The sequence below is a fragment of the Thermobia domestica genome, chromosome 5 (genome assembly GCF_964235325.1).
Source record: "Thermobia domestica chromosome 5, izTheDome1.hap1.1, whole genome shotgun sequence".
In the NCBI taxonomy this organism is placed as follows: domain Eukaryota; kingdom Metazoa; phylum Arthropoda; class Insecta; order Zygentoma; family Lepismatidae; genus Thermobia; species Thermobia domestica.
In genome coordinates this window covers 65069307-65092645 of record NC_137458.1, presented here as the reverse complement: position 1 = coordinate 65092645, position 23339 = coordinate 65069307, and the positions used below count along the sequence as shown (strand labels likewise).

Below are 23339 nucleotides of genomic sequence, written 5' to 3'. Positions count from 1 at the left end.
GATCTCGCAGAAATAGGAATACAAATAGAAACTGGATCCAGTTAGCTAAGGATAGAAGTCTAGTTAGATAAGGATAGGAGAGCTTTTGTGAATGCGGCATTGAACCTCCGGGTTCCATAGGCCATATAATTAGTTAGTTAGTTAGGAGGGTAAGTGTTCCTAAAGTCAGCCGTCTCCAGTAGTCAGCCATTTTTCAGTAAAAAGCATATTAAATAAACATACAGTAGCTTGTTATCAAACAAATAATCAACTACAACTTAAATCAGAGCTCCAGTATTCCACCTCATTTGTTCTGGCCTGGTGTGACTCCTCGTGGCAGAAAAGAAAAATTATCATTTGAGGTCTGCTGATGCAAGTGAGCAAAGTGCGCATTTTGTTAATAAAAAAAAATAAGGAAGAAGCTTTACTTCGAAGTTAAGTTAAAATTATATTATTGTAAAATAGTACGAGTTATTGCTTTCTTCTATGCATGAATGTATCGTAGCTTATTAAAAATTCGTGGTTTATGATACAAAACAAGATATTGCGTAGAAATAAGGGGGGTTGACTACAAGTTGCATTTTTGATAACGTTTTCCGGTAGTCAGTCATTAGGGCTGACTACTGGAAATGACTCTTCACTTCAATTTCCAATGGTCAGCCCCCCATTACTTTCAACGAACGACTACTGGATACATATACTCCAGTAGTCATCCACTTATCATTCATTCAATTTAAATGACACATGACATACAACTAAGACACTTAACTAATACGTAGAAGACTTTTCTAACGATTTAATGAAAAAGTAACTGTTATGATGTCATTAATTGCATCATACAAGTATAATACAGTTATAAAGTACGGGACAAAATTAAACGATCGAAAATGCCATTAAAACTTATGACGATGTTGGTCGTTTATTTTTGTCCCGTACTTTAATATCAGTCTGGTATTGTAACCATTTCAATTCTTGTATTTTTCTAGAACTGAGGGAAAAAAGGTTAAGGATTTATGGCTGGTCTGAATTATTTCTCTAAAATTTAAAAAGGAGAGGTAATGAGTATTTATTTTACCCTAATCAAGGGCGCCGATTTCCCTATAAATTTGGGGGTCATTCGGATGCGGAAGGTTAGGATTTTAAGACAAATTGCATTCAAATTATGCCAAATATTGTATATTCATAAATACAATAGGAACCACATAAGCTTTGGGGGCCCGGGCCCCCCGGCCCTAGCAGGATCGACGCCCTTGACCCTGATCATAGCTTAGTCTTTTAATCTAAGGTAGCTATGAGGAAGTAAGGGTTATCAATATCTAATTGATTTATTTTTTTAAATTACTCCGCACAATGTCGCGTTTCTGCACGTTTTTAATTCCAAAGCTGCAATTGCTCTTCAACTATTATTATTATTATTATTATTATTATTATTATTATTATTATTATTATTATTATTATTATTATTATTATTATTATTATTATTATTATTATTATTATTATCTGTTCTTATCTGTTCTGTTCCTAGAGTTGCCTGACGATTCTTCGAAGAGATTTGATTACAAGATCTGCAATGTATTGTTGGCATTGGATCAGCAGTCACCAAACATAGCAGCTGGGGTGCACCTGAATAGGAACGAGGATGATGTTGGTGCTGGTGACCAGGGTCTCATGTTCGGTTATGCAACTGATGAAACGGAAGAATGCATGACATTGACAGTTGATCTTGCACATAGAATAAATCAGAGACTTGCCGATCTTCGAAGAAGCGGTGAGCTATGGTGGGCGCGTCCAGATTCAAAAACCCAGATCACAATCGAATACTGCTTTAGTCAAGGAGCTTGCATCCCTATCAGAGTTCACACAGTAGTAGTTTCTGTTCAACATTCTGAGAAAATATCTTTGGACGACTTACGACGCGAAGTAATGGAGAAAGTGATCAAGTATGTGATCCCTTCACGATATTTGGACGAAAGGACAAAATTCCATATTAACCCATGTGGACCATTCATCGTAGGAGGTCCACAGGGTGATGCAGGATTGACAGGACGCAAGATCATTGTTGACACCTACGGAGGCTGGGGTGCTCACGGAGGAGGTGCATTCTCTGGAAAGGATTTCACAAAAGTTGATCGTTCCGCTGCGTATGCTGCTCGATGGGTTGCCAAGTCGTTGGTGAAAGCTGGACTTTGCAAGCGGTGCTTGGTGCAGGTATCTTACGCAATTGGAGTCGCTGAACCTTTATCTATTACTGTATTTGACTACGGGACATCGAAGAAAATTCAGAAAGAGCTCCTAGATATTGTACGGAAGAATTTTGACCTTCGCCCTGGAAAGATAGTCAAGGAATTGGACCTTAGAAACTCTATTTATCAGAAGACAAGCACTTACGGACATTTTGGCAGGGACATCTTTACATGGGAACAACCGAAGAATCTAGTGCATTGATTATCATTGAATTTATTTAGACTTTTTTCGTTCATTCTTCTTTTTATGTGTGAATGAATGCATATGCATGATTGTATATAAGAATTGTATGAATGAGATGCTGAAGCGTGAATGAAGTCTCTCTTTATTCTGAACCATAACGTATTGTTGTACTGTAAGCCTCCTGGCCTGGTGGGACCAGTACGGGAGTCTTGAATATTTTCAGAGGAGATAAAGCACTCTTTTGATTGGTCACAGTATAAGATGGAGATTATTGATGAATCGATGTGAAAACAAATGTATGGTGTGTTACCCCCCATAACATTCCCATAAACAGTATGGTGCTCAGGCTTGGTATTAACTAATTTATCAACTTCTCTCATCTTTGCTGCAAATGTGTGTGGAAAAGGCGCTTTCCCGCTAGAATTCTCCAATGATCACACATTTGTGTTGTGTTTACGAAAAATCTATTGGAAAAGAGCATTTCCGAAAACACTCCGACTTATCAAGACAGTGCACGCAGTGGAGTTTTCAGTGGTTGTGGAGTTAACCAAATGACGTATATTGTAAAGTTTTTGTTTTTCGTAAATAAGGAGTCTTGATTAATAATTTTATTTAATGACAGAATGTACTTTTCCATTCAACACTGAAAACTCGTCTGCATTATTTGCTCTCCTCTGATGAATGTTTTACATCAATTTATTGTAACGAAGTTGCTGTTTTATAGTGTACAAAAAATTATTATTTTTTTTAATTTTGGGAAACTTGATAATGCCATTCATTGGCAGCTAGAGAATTAAAGAAATGTAATTACTGAGCACGAATGGATTATTAAACAAATGGATTATTGAGGTGACAATTTCTTGTGTACTATTTCGTACTATATTATGTAAAGTCTACAATTGTTTTTTTTGGGGCCCAGTATTATGTGAAATTAAAAGTCGATAACGAAGGTGAATAGAAAAACCTTAAAATGAGCAAGTTTACCGTGGGTTAACTTGGTTTACATACTGGTATCGTAAAAACGCCAGTGGTGATATTCCATAAACTAAGCTGCTTGTTAAAATGTTGGTGTATCATGGTGTTTTATTACCACCAGTTAGTGTATAGGTGGTACACTTTGACAGTATTCATAAACAGATTCTGCAGCGATGATTTGTGCTAATACAGAATAATCATAAATATTTACATTCTAACTCACTGTGAGCGTGAGGAAAATATGTCTAACAGTTTAAGAACGCGTGATTTAGCGTTTCTTTCAACCAGTCCAAAGACATCTACTGCAATAGACTCAGTGTCAGATGTTTTTGTAATCAGGTGCGTTGAGGATACTCTATCCAAAGAGTCTTCTTATTCTACACTAATGAACAAATATAAGGCTATTGTTCTGTCCGAAGAGGATCGATCTGCTATCAGTAGATACTTGCTAGTGAAATGTTCGATATCTTAGTCCTGGAACATACCAAATTTTAGCAATTGGCCGTCTAGAGCCTACAAATATATCTTCGATATCAGAAATAGACGTTAGGTCTGACTCAAACCAGGAAAACAACATATCCGTTATGGCATCTTGTACTGAAGCGACGCAAGGTGAAAGGTCTGCTTCTGTTTCTACAGTCAGTAGAGTCAGAAATAACTCCATATGATCTCAGAAGAAATTCAAAGAAAACCTTCGTAAAATACTTCCATATCGTCTGGCTTTGATTAGCATCTTTTCTGGCTAGCTCCAATCAAAAACAAAACTACCAAACATGTGCCCAGAGAAAAAGTTAAAAGTGCAGTATCCTCCCAAGCATGGAGAAATTATCAGATGGTAAAGAATGAAAAGAAAAGAAAACTAGAAGAGGAACGTCTAAAATGAAAAAGGGAGAGAATACAAAAGAAAGGAAAAATTTTAAGTCAAACAAAAAGAAAAGGACTGTCAAGCCAAGTAGCACTAGTAGTTAAAAAGACAAGACACAAGAAGTTGTTGAAATGCCGTCTAAGGCCTGAAGAAGAATTCATAAGTGATATTGAGAACGATACACTTAAATATATTGGGTGTCACTTTTGTGATCACTGGTACCACTTAAAATGCACGTGCCTCAGTGAATTATCGTACGAGGAACCTGCTAAACAAGTGCTTATGTATCCTGAATGTGCTTAATGAACTTCATATTAAAGGGTTAATGTCATAGCTAAATATAAATATCAATGTAAATATAAATGTAAATATAAATAGGCCTATATATTAGTTTTAAATAGGCTAGTCTAGGCCGAGGCACATTTTTCTTAGTTTATGGTAAATATCATACAAGAAGTCTTTTTTCCTGTATCGCAAGATATTTTCCACCAGGCCTGCTTCTAGCCACAGAGGTTTGGGGGGGCATAGATATGTTAGGGGGGCAAGTCATTAAAATCTCTTACACATATCTAAATTGTGTTTTTTGTGTTGAGGTCTGGAGGGGCCACGAAAAGTTTAGGAGGGCCAGGCCCCCTAGCTCCCTCTAGTTGCGGGCCTGTTTTCCACGTAGTTTTTCTTTGCAATATATTTGTCCCTTAATTTGCTACTGAGGAATTGATCTCTAAAATTCCATTAAAAAAGTCAATTCTATAGTGTGGCTGAGTACTGGTTAAAGTAATGGCTGACCTTTGGTTTTCATAGGCCGACTACTGTTTTTTTTTTTTTTAGGGTTTCTGGTATTTTCTTTTTCCTGTGTAATTATTTATAAAAGATTTCCTATGCGAGCTACACAAACGTAAAATTTAAACACTGTTCTTTCTAATGACATATGCAGTAAAAGTTATTAGTAAAAAATGATTTTTTATACTTTAACAAAGTTGAAAATCTCCTTAAATGGTCGACTACTGGCACATTTACCCTATTACTTGAGATGCAAACTATAGTTGCAATTTTTTGAAGGAATGTTGCCTAACTGGAAAGTAGAACTTTACATATTGTTTTGTCTGTGAAACATATGCTTGTTTAGCTTTATTTGAAAGTGTTAATTTTGCCAAAAATATTGAACGTTGGAAAACCGCAATAGCATTTCCTTATCCGGGCCAAAAAAAAAAGAGAGCTGATATTTCTAAAGGAGGCAATCGTAACAAAAACGGATAGGAGATAAACATAAATCGAAAATGTTATGTTGAAAACATTTTCATTGATTTTGTCTTCTGCCTCAGGCACTGACAAGGTCAGACAAATATTGTCTATTACGTTTAAAATTGCCTAAAGGAAAGTTGAACAGAATACCACAGATCTTATCACTCAGTAATCAGTTTTGAAGTGCTCCCTTATAGTCAAACAACATATATCGAAATAACGTGTTTTCTGCCTAATAGCAAATAAGAACTACTATCTTACTAGCTCTTGGAGTAACCAACTGCGCATGTTGTTTAATAGCTTCAACTAAAAGGGGTCCTCATTCAACGTGCAACTCGTGAAAAGGGTAGAAGTCAGAAATGGTTGAGAATAGAAAAGAGCGTGTTCTTGCTTTAGTGCAAGAAGGCTATTGCGCTTCACAAGCCGCTGAAAGATGTGGAGTTTTACCAAGAACAGCACAGAAGTGGATAAAGCGTTTTCGAGAGACTGGAGAAACTATGCGGCGCCGAGGTAGTGGTAGGCGTCGTGTGACGACACCTGAGCAGGATGCGCAGTTGTTGCTGCTGCGCGACTTAATCCCAACATGACCGCCAGACAACTTCGGCACGCATCAGCTTTTCCAGGCTCTCGAGATACTGCTGTACGGCGTCTTAGGGAAGCTAATCTTCACGCCCGTCGTGCTGCGGTGAAAGAATTCCTCTCGGAAGAGCATATAAGACGACGGCTTCAATTTGCGGAAGAAAATGTGAACCGTGATTGGAGAAATGTTGTCTTCACAGACGAATGCACATTTTCTTCCACAAATAATGGCCCAGTAGTCGTGTATCGTCCGAGAGGCTCCAGGCATGATCCCAGATACGTTTTCCACAAACGTCACTGTGGACGCGTATCTGTATCTGCTTGGGGTTTCATGACATCACAGTGTCTTGGAGTACTCCATAGGGTAGAGGGGCGTCTTACAGGTGAGCAATATTTACATATCCTTCGGGATGTTATGTTGCCATCTGTGCGTTTTATCTACCCCGATGGAGTAATCCAGTTTCAGCACGACAGGTCTCCGGTTCATATGTGTCAATTAGTTCAGAATTGGCTCTCGCAGCAGGCTGATTTAGAGCTCCTAGATTGGCCACCGCGTAGAGCCGATATTAATATAATTGGGCAGAGGTCAAAAGGGTGATAAAGGAGAACTGGCCTAACCCGCCTCCATCCACAAAAAATCAACTATGGGAAATCGTTGAAAACAGCTGGGAGGAAGTCTCCCATAGTGAACGCTTTCTCCGCAGACTTACCGAAAGCATGCCCAGAAGGCTCCAGGCAGTCATCGATGTAGAAGGTCATTGGACCTCCTATTAGACACTTATATATAAACAGCCCTCTTCAGGGCTACGTATTCCCTTCCATTCTTTTTTGGATGCCAATGAAAATGTATCTACGTCACTTTCACCGTTAAACAATGAAAATGAAAAAAAAACATAATAGCAGTGGACAAGACTCGATCATGCGAACTTGTGTATTGTAATCTCTCACTTATCCCCTGAGCTACGAAGTAACACGTAGATTTTTTTGAAAAAGATATTAGTAGTTCATAACAACACACTCCCTTTTTATGTAATGCATGTGCCCCTCGCTGCTATCGATGGCGTGAAAACAAAATGCTACACATTACCCCATATCATTTCACCAGTAGATTGCTGTTTTCTGATCAGTTAAAACAGGATTCCTGGATATCTAAGCGAAAGATGTATTTCTTTTTCATGTATTCTAAGAAAAACCTAAAGAGTAAACAAAATCGAGACAAGCAACTTTCTCGAACAAACCACTCAATGTATCAGTGTCATTGCAAACAACGTCTCGCTGATGTAATGAATAACAACATGTAGTAAAGATCATGGGGTCTTCAGATCAAATACAGCTTGTCATGTGGTTTTGTTTTCTTCAGCACAATAGAATTTTTTAAAAAATTATCCAGACATGTGAGAAAAACAAATTTTGCAGAAATATAACATTTCGTTTGGAGAGGCGTATTAGCACGAAGAAATAGTTTTATTTCTTGCAATCCAAACCGTGAAGAATGAGCTAATGAATAACGTTTATGGGTCTTTTGATAAGCACCATCCAATGTGTTGTCGTCGGCAACGTTACGTTTTTCCTTTTCTTTTTTTCTTCTCGTTTTCGCGCATCACATTCTGTTTTTCAATGACTTCTAATGCTAAATTTTAATCCGCTGTTACTTCGTTCGTCGTTTTCACTTCCACCTACAATATTAGATTTAGGCATAGCTGACTATCCTCTAATTTGTATCGAAGTTTTGTCAAGTTTCTAGTGAACGTCAGCTAACCATTTTCTTCCAAGTACTAAATGTATTCAAATATTTATTTGAAACGGCTGATTTGATTTTCCGTGATGATCGGACAGACAAACACAACGTCACTTTTACATATTGACCGCCTTATTTGGAACTTGCCCCATTTCCCCCTCAAAAGTGGATTTTTAAGGACAACGGAAGATGGGCTCACATATTTTAAATATCCATCTGTTCCTCTTACGACATATGTGTTAATGAATCCGACTGGACCAAATGCTAAATGCCGTATATTTAAAAGATAATTTCAAGTGCTTCATCCGTTTTGCTGTGAAGACAAGACACAATCTCGATGTCATCATTCTTAAATATTGAGCAAAAACGATACAAATTGCCCCTTTTCTCCATTTAGTACCGAAATTTCTAAACACGGTCGGACACGTGCACACTCGTTTTAAATAAGGAATTTATGTATCATATTTCATCTTACAAACGTGAGAGATTCTATTTTTGGCATACATTTTAACCCCCTCTCTTCTGTTTGGATACGCATTTCAATAAAAATGGCGTGACAACAACCCAGTCCGAGGTAGGTGTTAACTATGTTAATAAAATTCATTTCAAACGGTTCAGCCATTTTTCGTTATGATAAACAACGTGTTTTTAATTTATATACTATGCAAATATAGGTTAATAGTATTGTTCTGTCATGTTATTTATTTATTTAAGTTATTTATTGATATAAAATTGAGGTGATACGTTTAATGTTTAACAATACCTAGCATTTACCATGTTATCAACCGTGAAGTAGCGAATTTTGTGTCTAATATTTATATTATATTCAATTTAATGTGTCACGCTAGTAGCAAATTAAGCATAAATGCGAAAACATTGTTCACTTTCAGTTCTCAAGAGAATTTCTTTCCTGTCTTTCTATTATTTTGTCAATAGCTTACAAAACACTGGCATCAGACTTTTGCAATTATATTTTTTAACGTTTTTCCCATAAACTCCCCTGAAAATTTAACCTGAATCGACCATTACCGGGAATCGAACCCGAGACTACAAGAACCAAAAACACTCGCGCTAGCCACTAGACCTTTTTATTTTTATTCCACGTTAATTAGTAAGCCCACGTTTCATATAGCCTCGCTGTTGAAAGTGTTACGTGAATATAGACTAGACCAAAATTAATTATTGGTGTCCATTTCAGGATCACTCAGTATTATGTTTTTAAGTGTTAGAGTGTTACAAAATCCAACACTTTTCAGTGCCTTATTAAACAACTTATTTTTTTTTAAAAAAAAAGTCTTGAATGTGTATTCACGGATACAATAAGAATAAAAATCACTATTAGAAACAAACATTTGCAGTAAAAGAAAAAGCAGAAACTATTTGTGTAATAAAAATGTATATCTTTGTCAAAATATTTGTGACTTGGTGTAATCTATATTCACGTAACATTCCTCCACTAAAAACATGCTACCGAGTGATCCTGAAATGGATACCAGTAAAAAATTTTGGTCTAGTCTATATTCACATAACAAAAGGAACAAGAAACTAAAAATCAACTCAACACTACTTTTATACCACCAATAGCAGCAAGGGGCAGACGATACTATCCCGAAAAAATGCATTTATTCCTTTGACCCGCATTGCAAAGCATCGGACAATTTGCAACATCAATTACAAAAGCTTGAAGAAAAAGAATCTTTATGAACAATAAGTTTCTTACATACAATATTCAATTATAAAATGCCTACTACTTATCTTTCTTATTTAATTTATGGGGCGCGATGGTTCACTGGTAGAGCGCTTACCTTTGGTGCATGCGGTCTCTGGTTTTATTCCGTCCAAGTAAGCTTGTGGTGGACAACATTATGTCTGTGACTTTTCTCAAAGCATTTCCTTTTCCTTCCACTTTCTCATACCACCAATTCTTATATCATTTTTCTTACTTTAATTATCTTCTCCCTTAGCCTAAAATAGCAGGAATCTAGAACACTGCCAATTGAGTGGTGATGAAGAAAGCAATCAACGTGGTTAACCTGCCTTCACTCGCTATCGCTTGCTCGACATTACTATATGAATTGTGTATTGAGATTTGATAAAGAAAAGAACCAAACTGGCTACTAATCCAAATTCTCCTCTATGTGAGGACCAGCAATCTAGATCCTTCCCTCCTAAACGGCGTAATAGTGGGATGTTAAATATTTCATTTCATTTTCTAATTTAATTTAGCTCTTCCACATAATATTTTATCTAATATAATAATAAAATATTATCAAGTGCTCGCAAAGCTGGGAGCGAGCTCGGAATCTACCGTAATGTGCGGTAATCTTATTAAATATGTTTCACTACTAGATCAGTTGTTGAATGTTTCATAATGCTATACTAAATTCCATAAACATTCAAGCTAAATAAGTAAAATTGATGAGATTGACAATTTAAACCGAACAGTATTGCAAAGCTGGCGGTGTAAATATTTACTCCATTGCGCAAACTCTGTTTCAAATACAACCATTATTATACAGTTCATTTTCATAAACTTGTTCTTATAGCAACTATATCATTTCCTATTTAAATTCAATTTATAGATAATTTTGTGTTACATATCAGCTGATACTCATGATATAAACTATACAATAAGTTAACATTCGATGTAAATAAATAAGAAATGTATAATGTTACAGATTCTGGAATTGCAATTTAATTCAATTTTAAACTGTATACATTTTCTATATGATTGTTAATTTACTTTATAAAAATCCAGATTATGATTTACACTAACTGTTTTAATTAAAAATACAAGCTTATATAGGGTGCGGGGAAAGTTCCCGAACGGTCCAATATCTCGCGAAATATGCAGATCAGCAAAACAAAAATAACACGTGTTAAACAGTTTTGAAAAATCTATCCAATGATACCAAACGCAACCCTCCATTCCCACACGGGGGGTAACTTTAAAATTTTAAATGGAAATCCCCATATTTTGTTGCACATTTGGATTCTTCAGAATAAGTAACAGTGATTTGACCCAAAATTGAAAACAGTGTCTTCACGGATAGCACTTGAATCGACACATAAAAAATGGAGGCGACAAATCTTTATGAAAATGAGGCCTCTCAGTGTCGAGCTCTGGGCCATGCGGTTAGCGTACGGGACTGCGGCATGAAAGGTCGTGAGTTCGATTCCCACGCAGAGTAAAATTTTTATGTGATTTTTTTACCCACATAACGAATTCATACATTTTAACTTCCATAAAATAATGCATTTATCCATATTTATTAATTTGCAAGAAAATACAAATGGTGACAAAAATGACTTATAATAACTTAAATAATGGCTTAAATAACCCTACTACTAAGAACTACTTCATAAAGCTACTTTGCAAAACAATTATCGATATTGTATTCCATGTAACTTCATCTTCGCACATACTGTTTTCAATTTTTGATCAAATCACTATCACTTTTTCTGGAGAATCCACATATGAAATAAGAAATAGGGGTTCCCATTTAAAATTTTAAAGTTATCCCCCGTAGTCCCCAAGGAGGTAGGGATAGGTGATTGCGTTTTCTATCATTGGATAGCTTCTTTAAAACTATTTAACATGTGTTATTTTTGTTTTGGTGATATTTATACTTCGCGAGATATTGGACCGTTCCGGGAATTTTTCCGCACCCTGTATACAGTATTTTATCTCTCTCTTTCGCACTCTCACTCTCTATATTACAACTGAGTGTTGCAATAGGTATCAAGAACATGAATAATTTTCATTTTGGACGTATGGTTTAAGGTTGGTATTCAGATCACAAATCTGTTCTCATTATAACGGATGTGGTATTACGTTAATAAGGATCGTTAACGTTCCACATTTTAGTGTCTTCGTATATAGCCTAATTGATGAACATAGTGAATAAATGTGAATGAGCTTTGAAAAGTGATTGTTCATCTGGTCTTGTGTTTTTAAGCACTTCAAACTAGATATTTATATTTTAAAAAAACATTTCACTATATTGAAAAAAAAAAAAAAGAGATTCTGCACTCAGGCTCGAACTGCCCCCCTTCGGTTCTAGAATTTCAACAGCATTGCTAAACCCGCTTGGCCACGCAGGCATGTTACGAAATAAGGCGTTCTGATATTAGAAATAGAATCGCTCCAAGCGCAGGTTTACACTTGGAATTTTAAATAGCCATTTTCTGTTGTTTTTTTTTCAGTAATTTCAACTGAAGATATTGATTGGTTTCCCATATTGGAACTTCACGTGAAGTGTGAATTGTATGTTCATCTCAAAAATACATTATTTTCTGTACCTTCAATTTTACGTATTTGTGAGTGCTCCTAATACCTGTGCACTGTATGGAGTGAATTTCCCTCGGGATATTCTTCGCTTAATTATCTGACAGACTAAAGTTTCATAACAATCACAGTTTTTTGCTTATAATTTTCTGATTTTGCTTTATTTTTTCGCAAAAATCATAAATAATTATTCATTACTACACTGCTTTGTTAAGGAAAGCACAAAGAAGCGATAATATATTAAGAAAACTGAGTTATTAATGAAAATGTGGAAGTTACAGTATATGCGAACAAATTATTGCGGATGAGGATACATGAACAACGAACTAACTTAATGACATTCAATAGAGTAATGACACTGTTATTAATAATTTTAGACGTACGTGTTTAGTTTTCTTTCCTTTTGTGAAAAAAGAAGGAAAAATACAATGTGGTAGTTTCCCATTACTTTCCACACCAATCTATTTCAGCCGTTAAAGCCAGTATAAATACGCATAAAAACAGTAACAAAATGATGGAAGTGTTTGGAAAACTTTGGGAGAAAATAGTACTAGTGGTTGGAACTACAAGGAAGAAAAGAAACTGGTTAGAATGTAATTAAAGAATAAATTGTCCTATAATTAATATCGTAGAACATACGGAAGAAGGAAGACAAGGGAGGAGTCGAAGGTTTGCAACTGATAGACAATATTAAAGAAGACAAATCTTATCTCAAACCGAAGGAAAAAGCGGAGGATTGTATTGCATACAACAAGTAGCGGCTCCTGAGAGAAAAAAATCGGTAAATATTTAAATTTTATAACTGTAATTAAAAAAGTCTTCTTAGAGCTTCAGAAAGAACATTATAATAAAAAAGCTTCCTTCCTTTACCTTTTAACGATAAAATGTAATATATTATATATAGAAAGACGACTTTAGTCTACAACGTTTAATTTTATTTATACAGAGCATTCAAAAAGTGTCTATACACCTGAATTGTCACATATTCAAAGCAACGAGGAAATTATTTTACTCAAAATTTATTATATTTTATGGCATAAAAGCACTATGTACAGGGCGTAGCATATACACACACATTTTAACACACATTTTCGCAGCAAATGTTGGAAATGTCTCCCATGAGCCTCCAAACATGCTTGCCCACGTTTCTCCTTGTTCTCAAATACTCTCACAAGTTGTTAATGTGGAATGCTATGACCAAAATCTCGAATTGCTGTTTCGAGTTCTTGTAGCGTGTGGAGGTTCCCTTTATAAACAGAATTCTTTGCATAACCCCAAAAGTAAAAATCCGAATGATTCAAGTCAGGAGACCGAGGTGGCCACAATCCCTTTGAAATTATTCGATCTCCAAAAACCTCTTGCAGTAATCTCATGGATTGGCGAGCTGTATGTGCTGTAGCGCCATCTGGTTGTATCCAAGCATTACGAATTTCGTCTTCCGTTAGTTCTCCCATGAAGTGGTGAATAATTTCACAATAACGAGTTGAATCTATTGTTTGTCTGAAAAAAAATGGGGCCAACTATTCTTCTTCTGGATATTACAATTCACCCCTACCTTCTGGTCATGCAGAGGAACTTCATGTATGACATGTGGATTTTCTGGACACCACAAACGTGAGTTCTGGGCATTGACGTAACCTGATAAATGGAACCAGGCCTCATCAGTAATATATATATATATATATATATATATATATATATATATATATATATATCCAAAACATCGTCAGACTTGTCCATAACAAACCGTGTAAACCATTCACAATACTCTACTCGTTTTAAACTGTACGGAGGAAGTAACTGCTGCACCGCTCTCACCTTATACGAGATAGGACGCAGTTTCTTACGAACCGGCTTTTGTGCCATACCAACACTTATTGCTTCTCCCTGGGCAAGTTTTTGAAGGGGTTTATGGGGGCTACGTTGCACTGCATCCGATATGTGTAGCATTTTTTCTTCATCGAGCACTGACGGTCTACCACTTCGATCATACTCCATTACCGTTCCAATGTCTCTAAATTTATCGAACAGTACCCTTACAGTGTGACGATTCGGAACAGGTGTATCCGGAAACCTAGCTGCAAACTTATCTTTGACTGTCTGTTTGTACTCACCTTGTTCACGGAACACAGTTCAACCAGGAATATTCGTTGTTCCAAACTTAACACCATTGTTTCAGAGACCGCTAACTAGATGCAACAATCACTTCAACGTCACTTTGCCTACTGGAATCTAAAAAAGGAACTTCACGCAAGGCGATAATATAGCAGTGTTGCAAACCTTCGCATAAAATTTTATTTCATGTGACTTTGAATGCGACTTTGACTTGTCACGATTCAGGTGTATAGAGACTTTTTGTACGCTCTGTATATATAGATGCAACTTCTCTCAAGGAATGCCACAGCATGGAACCTTCTCAACTTTCATCCTGTATTCTTCCAGTAATGGTAGATTGTTTAAAGTGATCATTATTTACACATGAAGAGGTAACTTGTAAAATATAATTATACTGAAAGATACAACACTTTAAAAGTAACAAGAATCAAGCAAAGTTGTGTGAAATGAAGAAAAACCAAACATATTTAGCAAATTAAAAAAGTTTTACTTTCTGTTCAATGTTTGATAGTAGATTAAAAATCATCAGTATGTATTTTGCATTTCTCATTTGATCAGAATACATACAGAAAGGTATGGAATTAAATTAAATTCCACAGAAGTGTCTATATGCCACATGCGTATGTGGTGCAGTTATAAAACAAAATGTTCTAATATACTGTAACACAATTGATCCAGTTTTAAAAGTAATTGTACTGATATAACTCTCTCTCTCGATATATATATATATATATATATATATATATATATATATATATATATATATATATATATATAACAATCATTTAATAATACAGAGAAAGTTTAATAATAACGATAACTTTTAGAAAGACAGCGAGTTCAAAATTTAATTAACATGGAAGACCATATAAATGCTGTATCATATTTTTTTTATAAAAAAAAGAGTGAGAAAATAAACAAACGTAAGTTTATTAATCAAAGTAAAAAATCTGTTTTATTTTTCTGTTTCGAAAAAAGTCCTTAATATATCATTATAGCAATGGTACTAAATCAATGAATGATCATGGCATTGACTCTTTGTTAGTAAATATCCCGAAAGCTTTCTATCTGATTTTTTTTCGTTCATGAACAGTGAAAAAAGAAGTGGTTTTTAGATAAATCTTCAATGGTGATCAAATCGATTTGGAGAGCGAGAGAATATAATTGTAATGCTACATGGAAGCTGATGTACTATATATATATATATATAGTCCTTAGTTTTTTTTGTAAAAAATAAAAAGTTATCACACATGCACGCAAAAATATGATAAAAGATCAGAAGATAGTACATTTGTCATTGATCTACGCCACATAAAACTGACAAAAATTAAAAGAGAAACTCGATGCTATTGGCGAAACGCTATTAATCAGCAACACGGGAAAGAGGTTAACGGCGACCGGATGATTTTGAATCAGAAGTGATTACTAATATATCCATCACATGTCACCAATCACTCTTGCGTGATTAAAATGACGTCAATCAACATTGAATAAAAAAGAATCAGAAAAGCGTTCCTTTTCAAGCATCAGCTTTTATTTTTTTTTTTTAAAAAAATCCATACACTACATTTTGTGATGAACTTATCTATGTGTATATCTATAGGAGCAGACCATTTTTTATACACTTGAGATAATTTTACAGAATTATTGTAGTTTGAAGTAGGTGTACTATTACAATTCATTATATTATAAGCAGATAACAAAAGCATATTATTTGAAGGGTTGAAGGTCATTTTCTACGTGATCTTCTGTTCTATGGAAACAGAAAAATGAAAGCTAGGTTTGTCTCTACATAGTGATAACAGAATTTGATCCCATATAGAGCAAAAAATGGTAAGAGATAACCATAATGTTTTTGACACAGATTTAAGTCCTAAACATAAGTTCCATTTTCGTTATTACCTTCTTTTGGAAACTAGCAGAGGTAGCTCTACAATTTTTAACTTTAAGCGGCGTGACAAACATCTTGGCATTTGAAGGCGGCGCTCCCAGTTCCCTTTAAATGCTGCTAGCAAATAAGAGGCCAGCGGTATTGCCGCGTTTATTTTGTACACATCCACGTCCATCCTCTACCACCTGATTGCGCTATAGTTCGTCTGCGTAGCCATAGGAACATCCCTTAGCACTTGGCAACTTCGCGTCAGAGCTTATGTTTTATTCGTTTAGCTGAAATGCCAAGATGTTTGTCACAGGCTTTAGTATTGTCCCCATTGTTCTAAATTATACGAACCACTTGACTAGTGTCTTTGCTATATCTTTATTCGAAGATCTACAGCACGATACATACTATTCTCTTGTTTTGTTCGTTTTCCAATTGTTCATTTGTTTAAGTTATACTTTCATTGTTCTTTTGTCTTTATTTCTAGTTTCCACTTTCTCTTTAACTAATCCAGTACTATAGAATTTCCTGTTTTACATTCTTAAATCCTAATTCTACACTTAATATTGTGTAACCGCTTTCCGGATCTGTTCCTGCTGTCTCATAAAATAGCACTTTCAAGAGATTTGAAGTTACCTGGTTAAGACATTAAAGAACATTTTCCAAAGTGGATTATAGAACTTTTCCCGGATCGCTCTCTGGTCTCAGTAATGAAATGAACACAAAATACCGAGAGGTTCGGATGGCTTGTCTCGAAGTCCTCACGGATATTCAGATGACCACTCAGACCACGACACACAAAAATCCTATTCACACATGAAACGAAAACACATTGAAGAAAACAATTATATGCCTATTTATTAAATGCATCATGTGTAAAAAGTAATTATAGAGAACAAAAAACAATCACACTGATATGGACTGATCACTATGTGATAAACACTGATAGACCTTAACTATTTCCACAAACATAAAATTACACTTCACATTTTAGGATGTTATAGCCCTTTAAAATTATATCACGTATATATATAAATATAAATAAATATATATATATATATATATATATATATATATATATATATATATATATATATATATATAAATGTAGATAGATAGATAGATAGATATGAATGAAATACTATATTCAGGGGTTCACCACAAACACTTTTCTCACACTATTAAATAATGCACATTGGGATTCAGTGTGGGGTAACACTGAAAGTAATCCCACGACCTAAGTTCCTTGCGGTTACGCTGAGAATGCACCAAAATCTCAACATGAGGTTTCTATGGAATGAATGTCTGTCTGTACGGTATAAAAATCGAAAAGTTACTGGGAATCATGAATTAGTTTGCACTGGGTCATAGGAGCCGAAACTTTACTAAATGGGGCTAGCCGCTGAGTAAATCCATGGGCGGCTAGTTGGCGTATGCCCCTCTACTTAAATCTATAGCGAATTAAACGAACATGTTGGCTGTATGGACGCACGGAGAAGACTCCTAGAGTTGAGGTGGGTGCTCCAGGTACGAGCTGGGTTGACCGACTGGTCAATGTTGGCAGTTCATTTTAAAACGTGATCAGGTTAAACTACCTGTATGGATATGCAAATTAAATGTTGAAAGGATTTGCGTTCACTGGCCACAATGTAGAAGAAAACGACGATAACTCGATTGTAAGAAGTTCTAGATAAAACTGGCTGAAGAATATTGCTAGGCGATAGTCCGGCTAGGTCGCACTAATTATTAGCATAAGTGATTACAGAAAATACTTAATTTAGTTCCAAATAAGCATATAAAATAGTGTTTGCATATTAATGAATAAGGGGAAAAACAATGAAGTATCCAAGTAATAGAAATATGATTTTCATATATATAGTTCAGAAAATGAATGTGGTCTTTGTTGCTCACTAAAATCTTCTCACCGTGAAAAATCGTTTCACATATAGGTATTGGTGAACGATGAATGACTCTATTGTTCTAATTCGTTGGAAAAAAAAATCGGTTACTAGCAGCTCCCATCGAAGAAAGAAATTATTTGCATCGCAAAAATAAAGTATAAATCAAAGAATGGTTTCTGTCTTTCCAAAATATACAGAGCGTCCACAAAAATTACTTATATATATATATATATATATATATCCTGGTGACGGTTATAATTGCAATATCCCCTAAATGACATATTAGGTAGTAAATAAAACCACGAACTTCAGCACAAGCACCAGCAATCAGTCGACGAATGCCATCACATTGATGGAACACGAAGAAATACGAACAAGACTTCTTCAACCCCTCTATAGGCTCCGCCTCCAAAGATTGGCTACAGAAACGGATACCTCGAGGCAGAAGATATCAATTGTTAAACCAGTTATATCCTACCTGTCTTTCCAAGCTGCAACGGGCTGGAGAGACTCGTCTAACTCTACCTATGAGCTGCAATGGGTAAGAGGTATCTTCATCTATCTCCGAGCTGCAATGAGCAGGAGATACTAACCATACTCTGAGCTGCAGCGGCCAAAAGATGCCCCTACCTCTCTCCAAGCTGCAACGGGCAAGAGATAGTAACCCTACCTCCGAGATGCAGTGGGCAAGAAGTTTCATTAAACTCAGCTGCAACGGGCAGGGTAATTTTTTATTAGCAAATCTCAAACCTGCAAACTGCAACGGGCAGGACGTCCAATAATAGAGCTAATAACTTTTTAGAGGCTTACTTATTTGTAATCTTGTGTACAAACTATATAAACATCTTTTATAATTAAAAAAATTAGGAAAAAACAGTGTACCATTCCTCTGCCGAATATTACAGTATGGAAATCTTTATTCTAATCATTATTGCCTTGAATTGATAGTTGAGGTTAGGAATATCAAACACAAATGCTTAGTTCCTTATATTGATAAATCCTCCTTTGATATGTGATACTCATACTCCCAAATGCAGACCAAGGATATTCCAATAAAGATGCCATATACGTACCAACAGAAGAGAATAGTATCTGAATCCATTTTTGTTTTAATACACCGTGAACCCTAAGTACTGTACTTACGAATGAAAAAAATGTAACCAGAATAAGAAATTCACTTTTTGAGACATTAAAAGAAATTATGAAGAAGAATCGTCGACTGTTTCATGAGGAGTATTGTAATTTTCGGGCACCCTGTATTTAGGTTTTCGAAGTCAGAACAAAATATGGTATTTTCATGTTCTGCGCATCAGTACAAATATAAAAGGTACAAATTAGTATTTAAAAGCTTAAAATAATGAAGTTAGTAACATATGTACTACAAGAAAGACTTTAACTCTTACCTGTACTATACAAAGCAGAAAGGTAAAGATTATGAAATAACTCAAGTACTCAAGTACTTGTTACTCAAGTCCTTTCTAAAGTGGGTATGGAGAAGAGGGGAAAAATTTATCAAAGTAGATCTTAAATTTAATGTAAAATGTCAGAATTAGTATCGAGAATATACCAATAATATAATGTAGAAAAAACTGTGTCCACTTTTACATATATTTAAGTAGAGTAGAAACTTTGTAGCTTTTTTTTTTTTTTTTTTACAATTTTATTTATTAGATTTGAACTCCTTATGCTCTGAACGCACATAGAGAATACATTCTTTTGCATAAACTGGCAAAGCTATTATCTTCCCAATGAAACTTTTCACAATTATTAGGTGCAATTATTATCTCCGTAGCAGGACGTTTGATACAGTGTTGCAAATAATACAGGGTGAGTCATAAGTCCCCATACAAGATGACTAATGTTTATTTTTGATTTTCCTCTCCATACAAGATGACTAATGTTTATTTTTTTATTTTCCAGGTAGTAAGTCTCCATACAAGAAGACTAATTTTATGTTTTGCATATTTTCCAGGTAGTAAGTCTCCATACAAGATGACTAATGTTTATTTTTTTTTATTTTCCAGGTAGTTGAACCAAAGTGAAAGAAGCGAAATAATGCCACTTACGAAGGAATAACGTATTGACATAATTATGTTGGCTGGTAGTGGTATCACGCATCATGTAGCAAGTGCGTTCAATGAAACACACAGAACGCAGATAACCCATGACACAGTGGACAAACTCATTCAGAAATTCAAGAGGACAGGTTCTGTGGCTGACAAACCTCGATGTAGAAGACCGAAGACGGCAACAAATGAAGTTACGTCAACGATGGTGCTGGCAGCGATGGTCAAGAGTCCGAGAAAGGGAACCCGACGCCTCTCTGCTGAAATTGGTATCAGCCAAAGCAGTGTCATGCGTATCTTGCATACTAACAAGTGGCACCCATTCAAGCTACAAATGTTGCAGAAGCTGTCAGAAGACAATCCTGATCGCAGGGCAGAGTTTTGTGAATGGACACTAAACATGTACCATAGTAATCATGATTTCGTTAGTACCATCCTTTTTTCAGATGAGGCAAATTTTTATGTTAGTGGTGAACAGGCAAAATGTGAGGTACTGGAGTGATACCAACCCACATTGGATGTCTGAGTGCAAACAGCAAGGTGCAGCAAAACTCATAGTGTGGTGCGGGATATGGGGTAAGAGGATTGTTGGTCCTTTTTTCATTGAAGGAAACCTTAACGCCAAAGGTTATCTTGACATGTTGGAAAATGACATCTTCATGTCAATCTTGGATGAGAGTGGGAACTTCCCTGCATTTTTTCAGCAGGATGGAGCACCACCCCACTACGGCATTGAAGTGCGCCGATGGCTGGACCAGCATTCCCTGGGCATTGGATCAGTCGACGTGATCCGGTGGAGTGGCCACCAAGATCACCAGACATCACTCCCATAGATTTTTATTTGTGGGCCACCTGAAATCGATTGTGTACCAGGAGAAAATTCGGGATTTGGATCATCTTAAACAAAGAATTAGTTCAGCTTTCAAACAAGTAACAAGTGCAACATTGACAAATGTTCGTCGGAATTGGTTGGTGCGCCTGTCATTTTGTCTCGACATGCAAGGGAAACATGTGGAACATATTTTATAACTGTGGTGTTGTATTATCATCATTTGTATGGAGACTTATGACTTACCCTGTATTTTACGTAATGAACTCAAATAAAATTTAGAGTTGAAATATATTATTATACTGATGTCATAAAATCTAGAGAGTTACCCTCTGGCTATAGTTTCCATACTTTTGATGTGGGAGAATCGAATTAGGTTTACGGTGCGAACCGATAACTATATTATAGAAGTTTCAAACAAAACAGATAGTCAGGAAACTATCATATAGTAAAAATTTAACTCGTTTGCCGAATTGTCATGTATGTTCACAATTGACACTCTTAAGTTTGACTACTAACGGTTATAGTCATTAAGTTTTAGAAATTTATTGGTACATTAGGCTGCGTTGTCAAAAGTCTAGGTACTATATTGGTTTTTCAGAACTTTCCAAACAGAATTGAAGTGTCTATACAAAACCACGTTTATTGGACTCGTGTTTGAAAACAGACAACCGTATTTATAAAAGAGTACGAAAATTCATGGTTTCGTTGGCATCAATACATATTTATTTAGGAAAACTGCTTGGCAATAAACAGAAACTAATAAACAGACTACGTCTTACGTCACGCTTTGTTTGATGACACATCGTTTCCACGACACCTAGTGGTGTGTGTATGTACCCTTGTCAGTAGTTCTCCCTTTACTTCAACAAACAGTTGTGTATGCGCTATTTAATCATGTCGTGATATGGACAAAATTGAATACAAATCTGCGATATGCGATCTTACTGTTTTCATTTGCGTGAACCAGTTAAATACTGTGAAAATATGCAAAAAAAAGTCTACTATAAAATGAGAAAGAGAAAATGTTAACTACAGTAAGAGTCGATGCATGAATTCAAGTGGATAGTTTGAGTGAACAGTGTTATTCTCTGCGAGAAATTGCTCAGGGATCGGACGGGGCAGTGCGTCTTACTCTTGAAAGATAGTCAGAAAGTAGTATAAATATTACACTGAAACGCACTGATCACCTTAAAATAACAACTTCTCTTAAGGGCAAGTTCACTGGAGAAAAAACAAGAAAACCGGAATAGACGTTACCTGCTCCGGAAGAACCAATAAAACTATGAAAGAGCAATTTATAATCGGTATCAAACAGAACGATAGCTCAGCTTCTTCAAATCTACCTTGGAGTAGGATTGCGATAAAGAAAGTATTCCTTCAAGCAGAAAACATAACAAGTACTCCTGGGTCAAAAGAAATAAAATAAAATAAAGATAGGACGATGAACAATGGAAAAGAACATTCTGGACTCACGAATCTAAATTCCAAGTTTTCTCCTTCCAATGCTATAAGTTTTTGCGTCGTCGTCATTAACAGATCATTCATCCTGACCGTTTTATACCTACAGCAAGACAAGGAGAAGGTAGCATCACTGTTTGAGGATACTTTACAAACTACCAAATTGATAATTTAGTTCCAATAAATGGAATAATGGACAAACATGTGGTTCACAACGTTTAAGTGAGGCATTGCATACCATCAGGAACTCTGAACTGAGGCAGTAACTTTGTGTTACAACAAGATTACTATCCCAAACATTCTTCCAAGCTATGCAGTAATTATCTGCAATGCAAAGAAGATGCTTACAGCGGCAAAAAAGGAAGTGAAATAGTCCTCACAGCAGATTTGTTACCCACCTAGCTCTAGTAAGATGAACTTGACAGAACAGTAAATAAACAAATGCTAAAGAATAATGAAAGTCTTTAGAAGGCTCTAAAGAACTATTGCAGTCGCATAGCTTCGCAAAAGTTGGACGAATAAATCAAATAAATACTCGGAATTTTGTGAAGTTCTTATCAAGGCTAAGAAACAGCATTCCATTAAACGCAAATATATTGAATAAATTTATCTCAGTGAAAATATTTGTCATAATTTCTTCATATGAGCAGTCATGTTTATTTTAATGAACTAATCCAACAAGTTGGATATTGTATTGATATATGCCTTTTCTTTTTTTTCTTTTTTATTTGGAAAGCTCTGAAAAATCAGTGGTTTGCTCAGACTTCTGATAATGATGTATGTATGTGTAAAAGTTCTATAAAATATAGACGGTTCAATCATTGATAGTCATAATAAGGGTAATTCATCCACTATAACCATAAAATTGTCGGGAAAAAGAAGCGTCATAAGTCAAAAACTCACTACGTTAAGAATGTAGTACAGTTAATTCATTCCGAAGAATAGATTCCTCTAGAAGTATTTATTTATGTTAAATTGTACAGTGAGGTGAAGCT

General features: G+C 35.5%; 1 protein-coding gene and 1 pseudogene across 1 annotated transcript; both read left to right on the top strand.

Moving 5' to 3' along the window:
- Positions 1-1517: 1517 nt before the first annotated feature.
- LOC145685939 (S-adenosylmethionine synthase pseudogene) lies at positions 1518-3069 on the top strand (annotated as a pseudogene).
- A 17010-nt stretch (positions 3070-20079) lies between these two features.
- Positions 20080-20556, top strand: LOC145685116 (uncharacterized). Its single transcript, XM_081757463.1, has one exon. It carries the CDS (start codon positions 20080-20082, stop codon positions 20554-20556), a length of 477 nt encoding a protein of 158 aa, XP_081613589.1.
- Positions 20557-23339: the final 2783 nt, after the last annotated feature.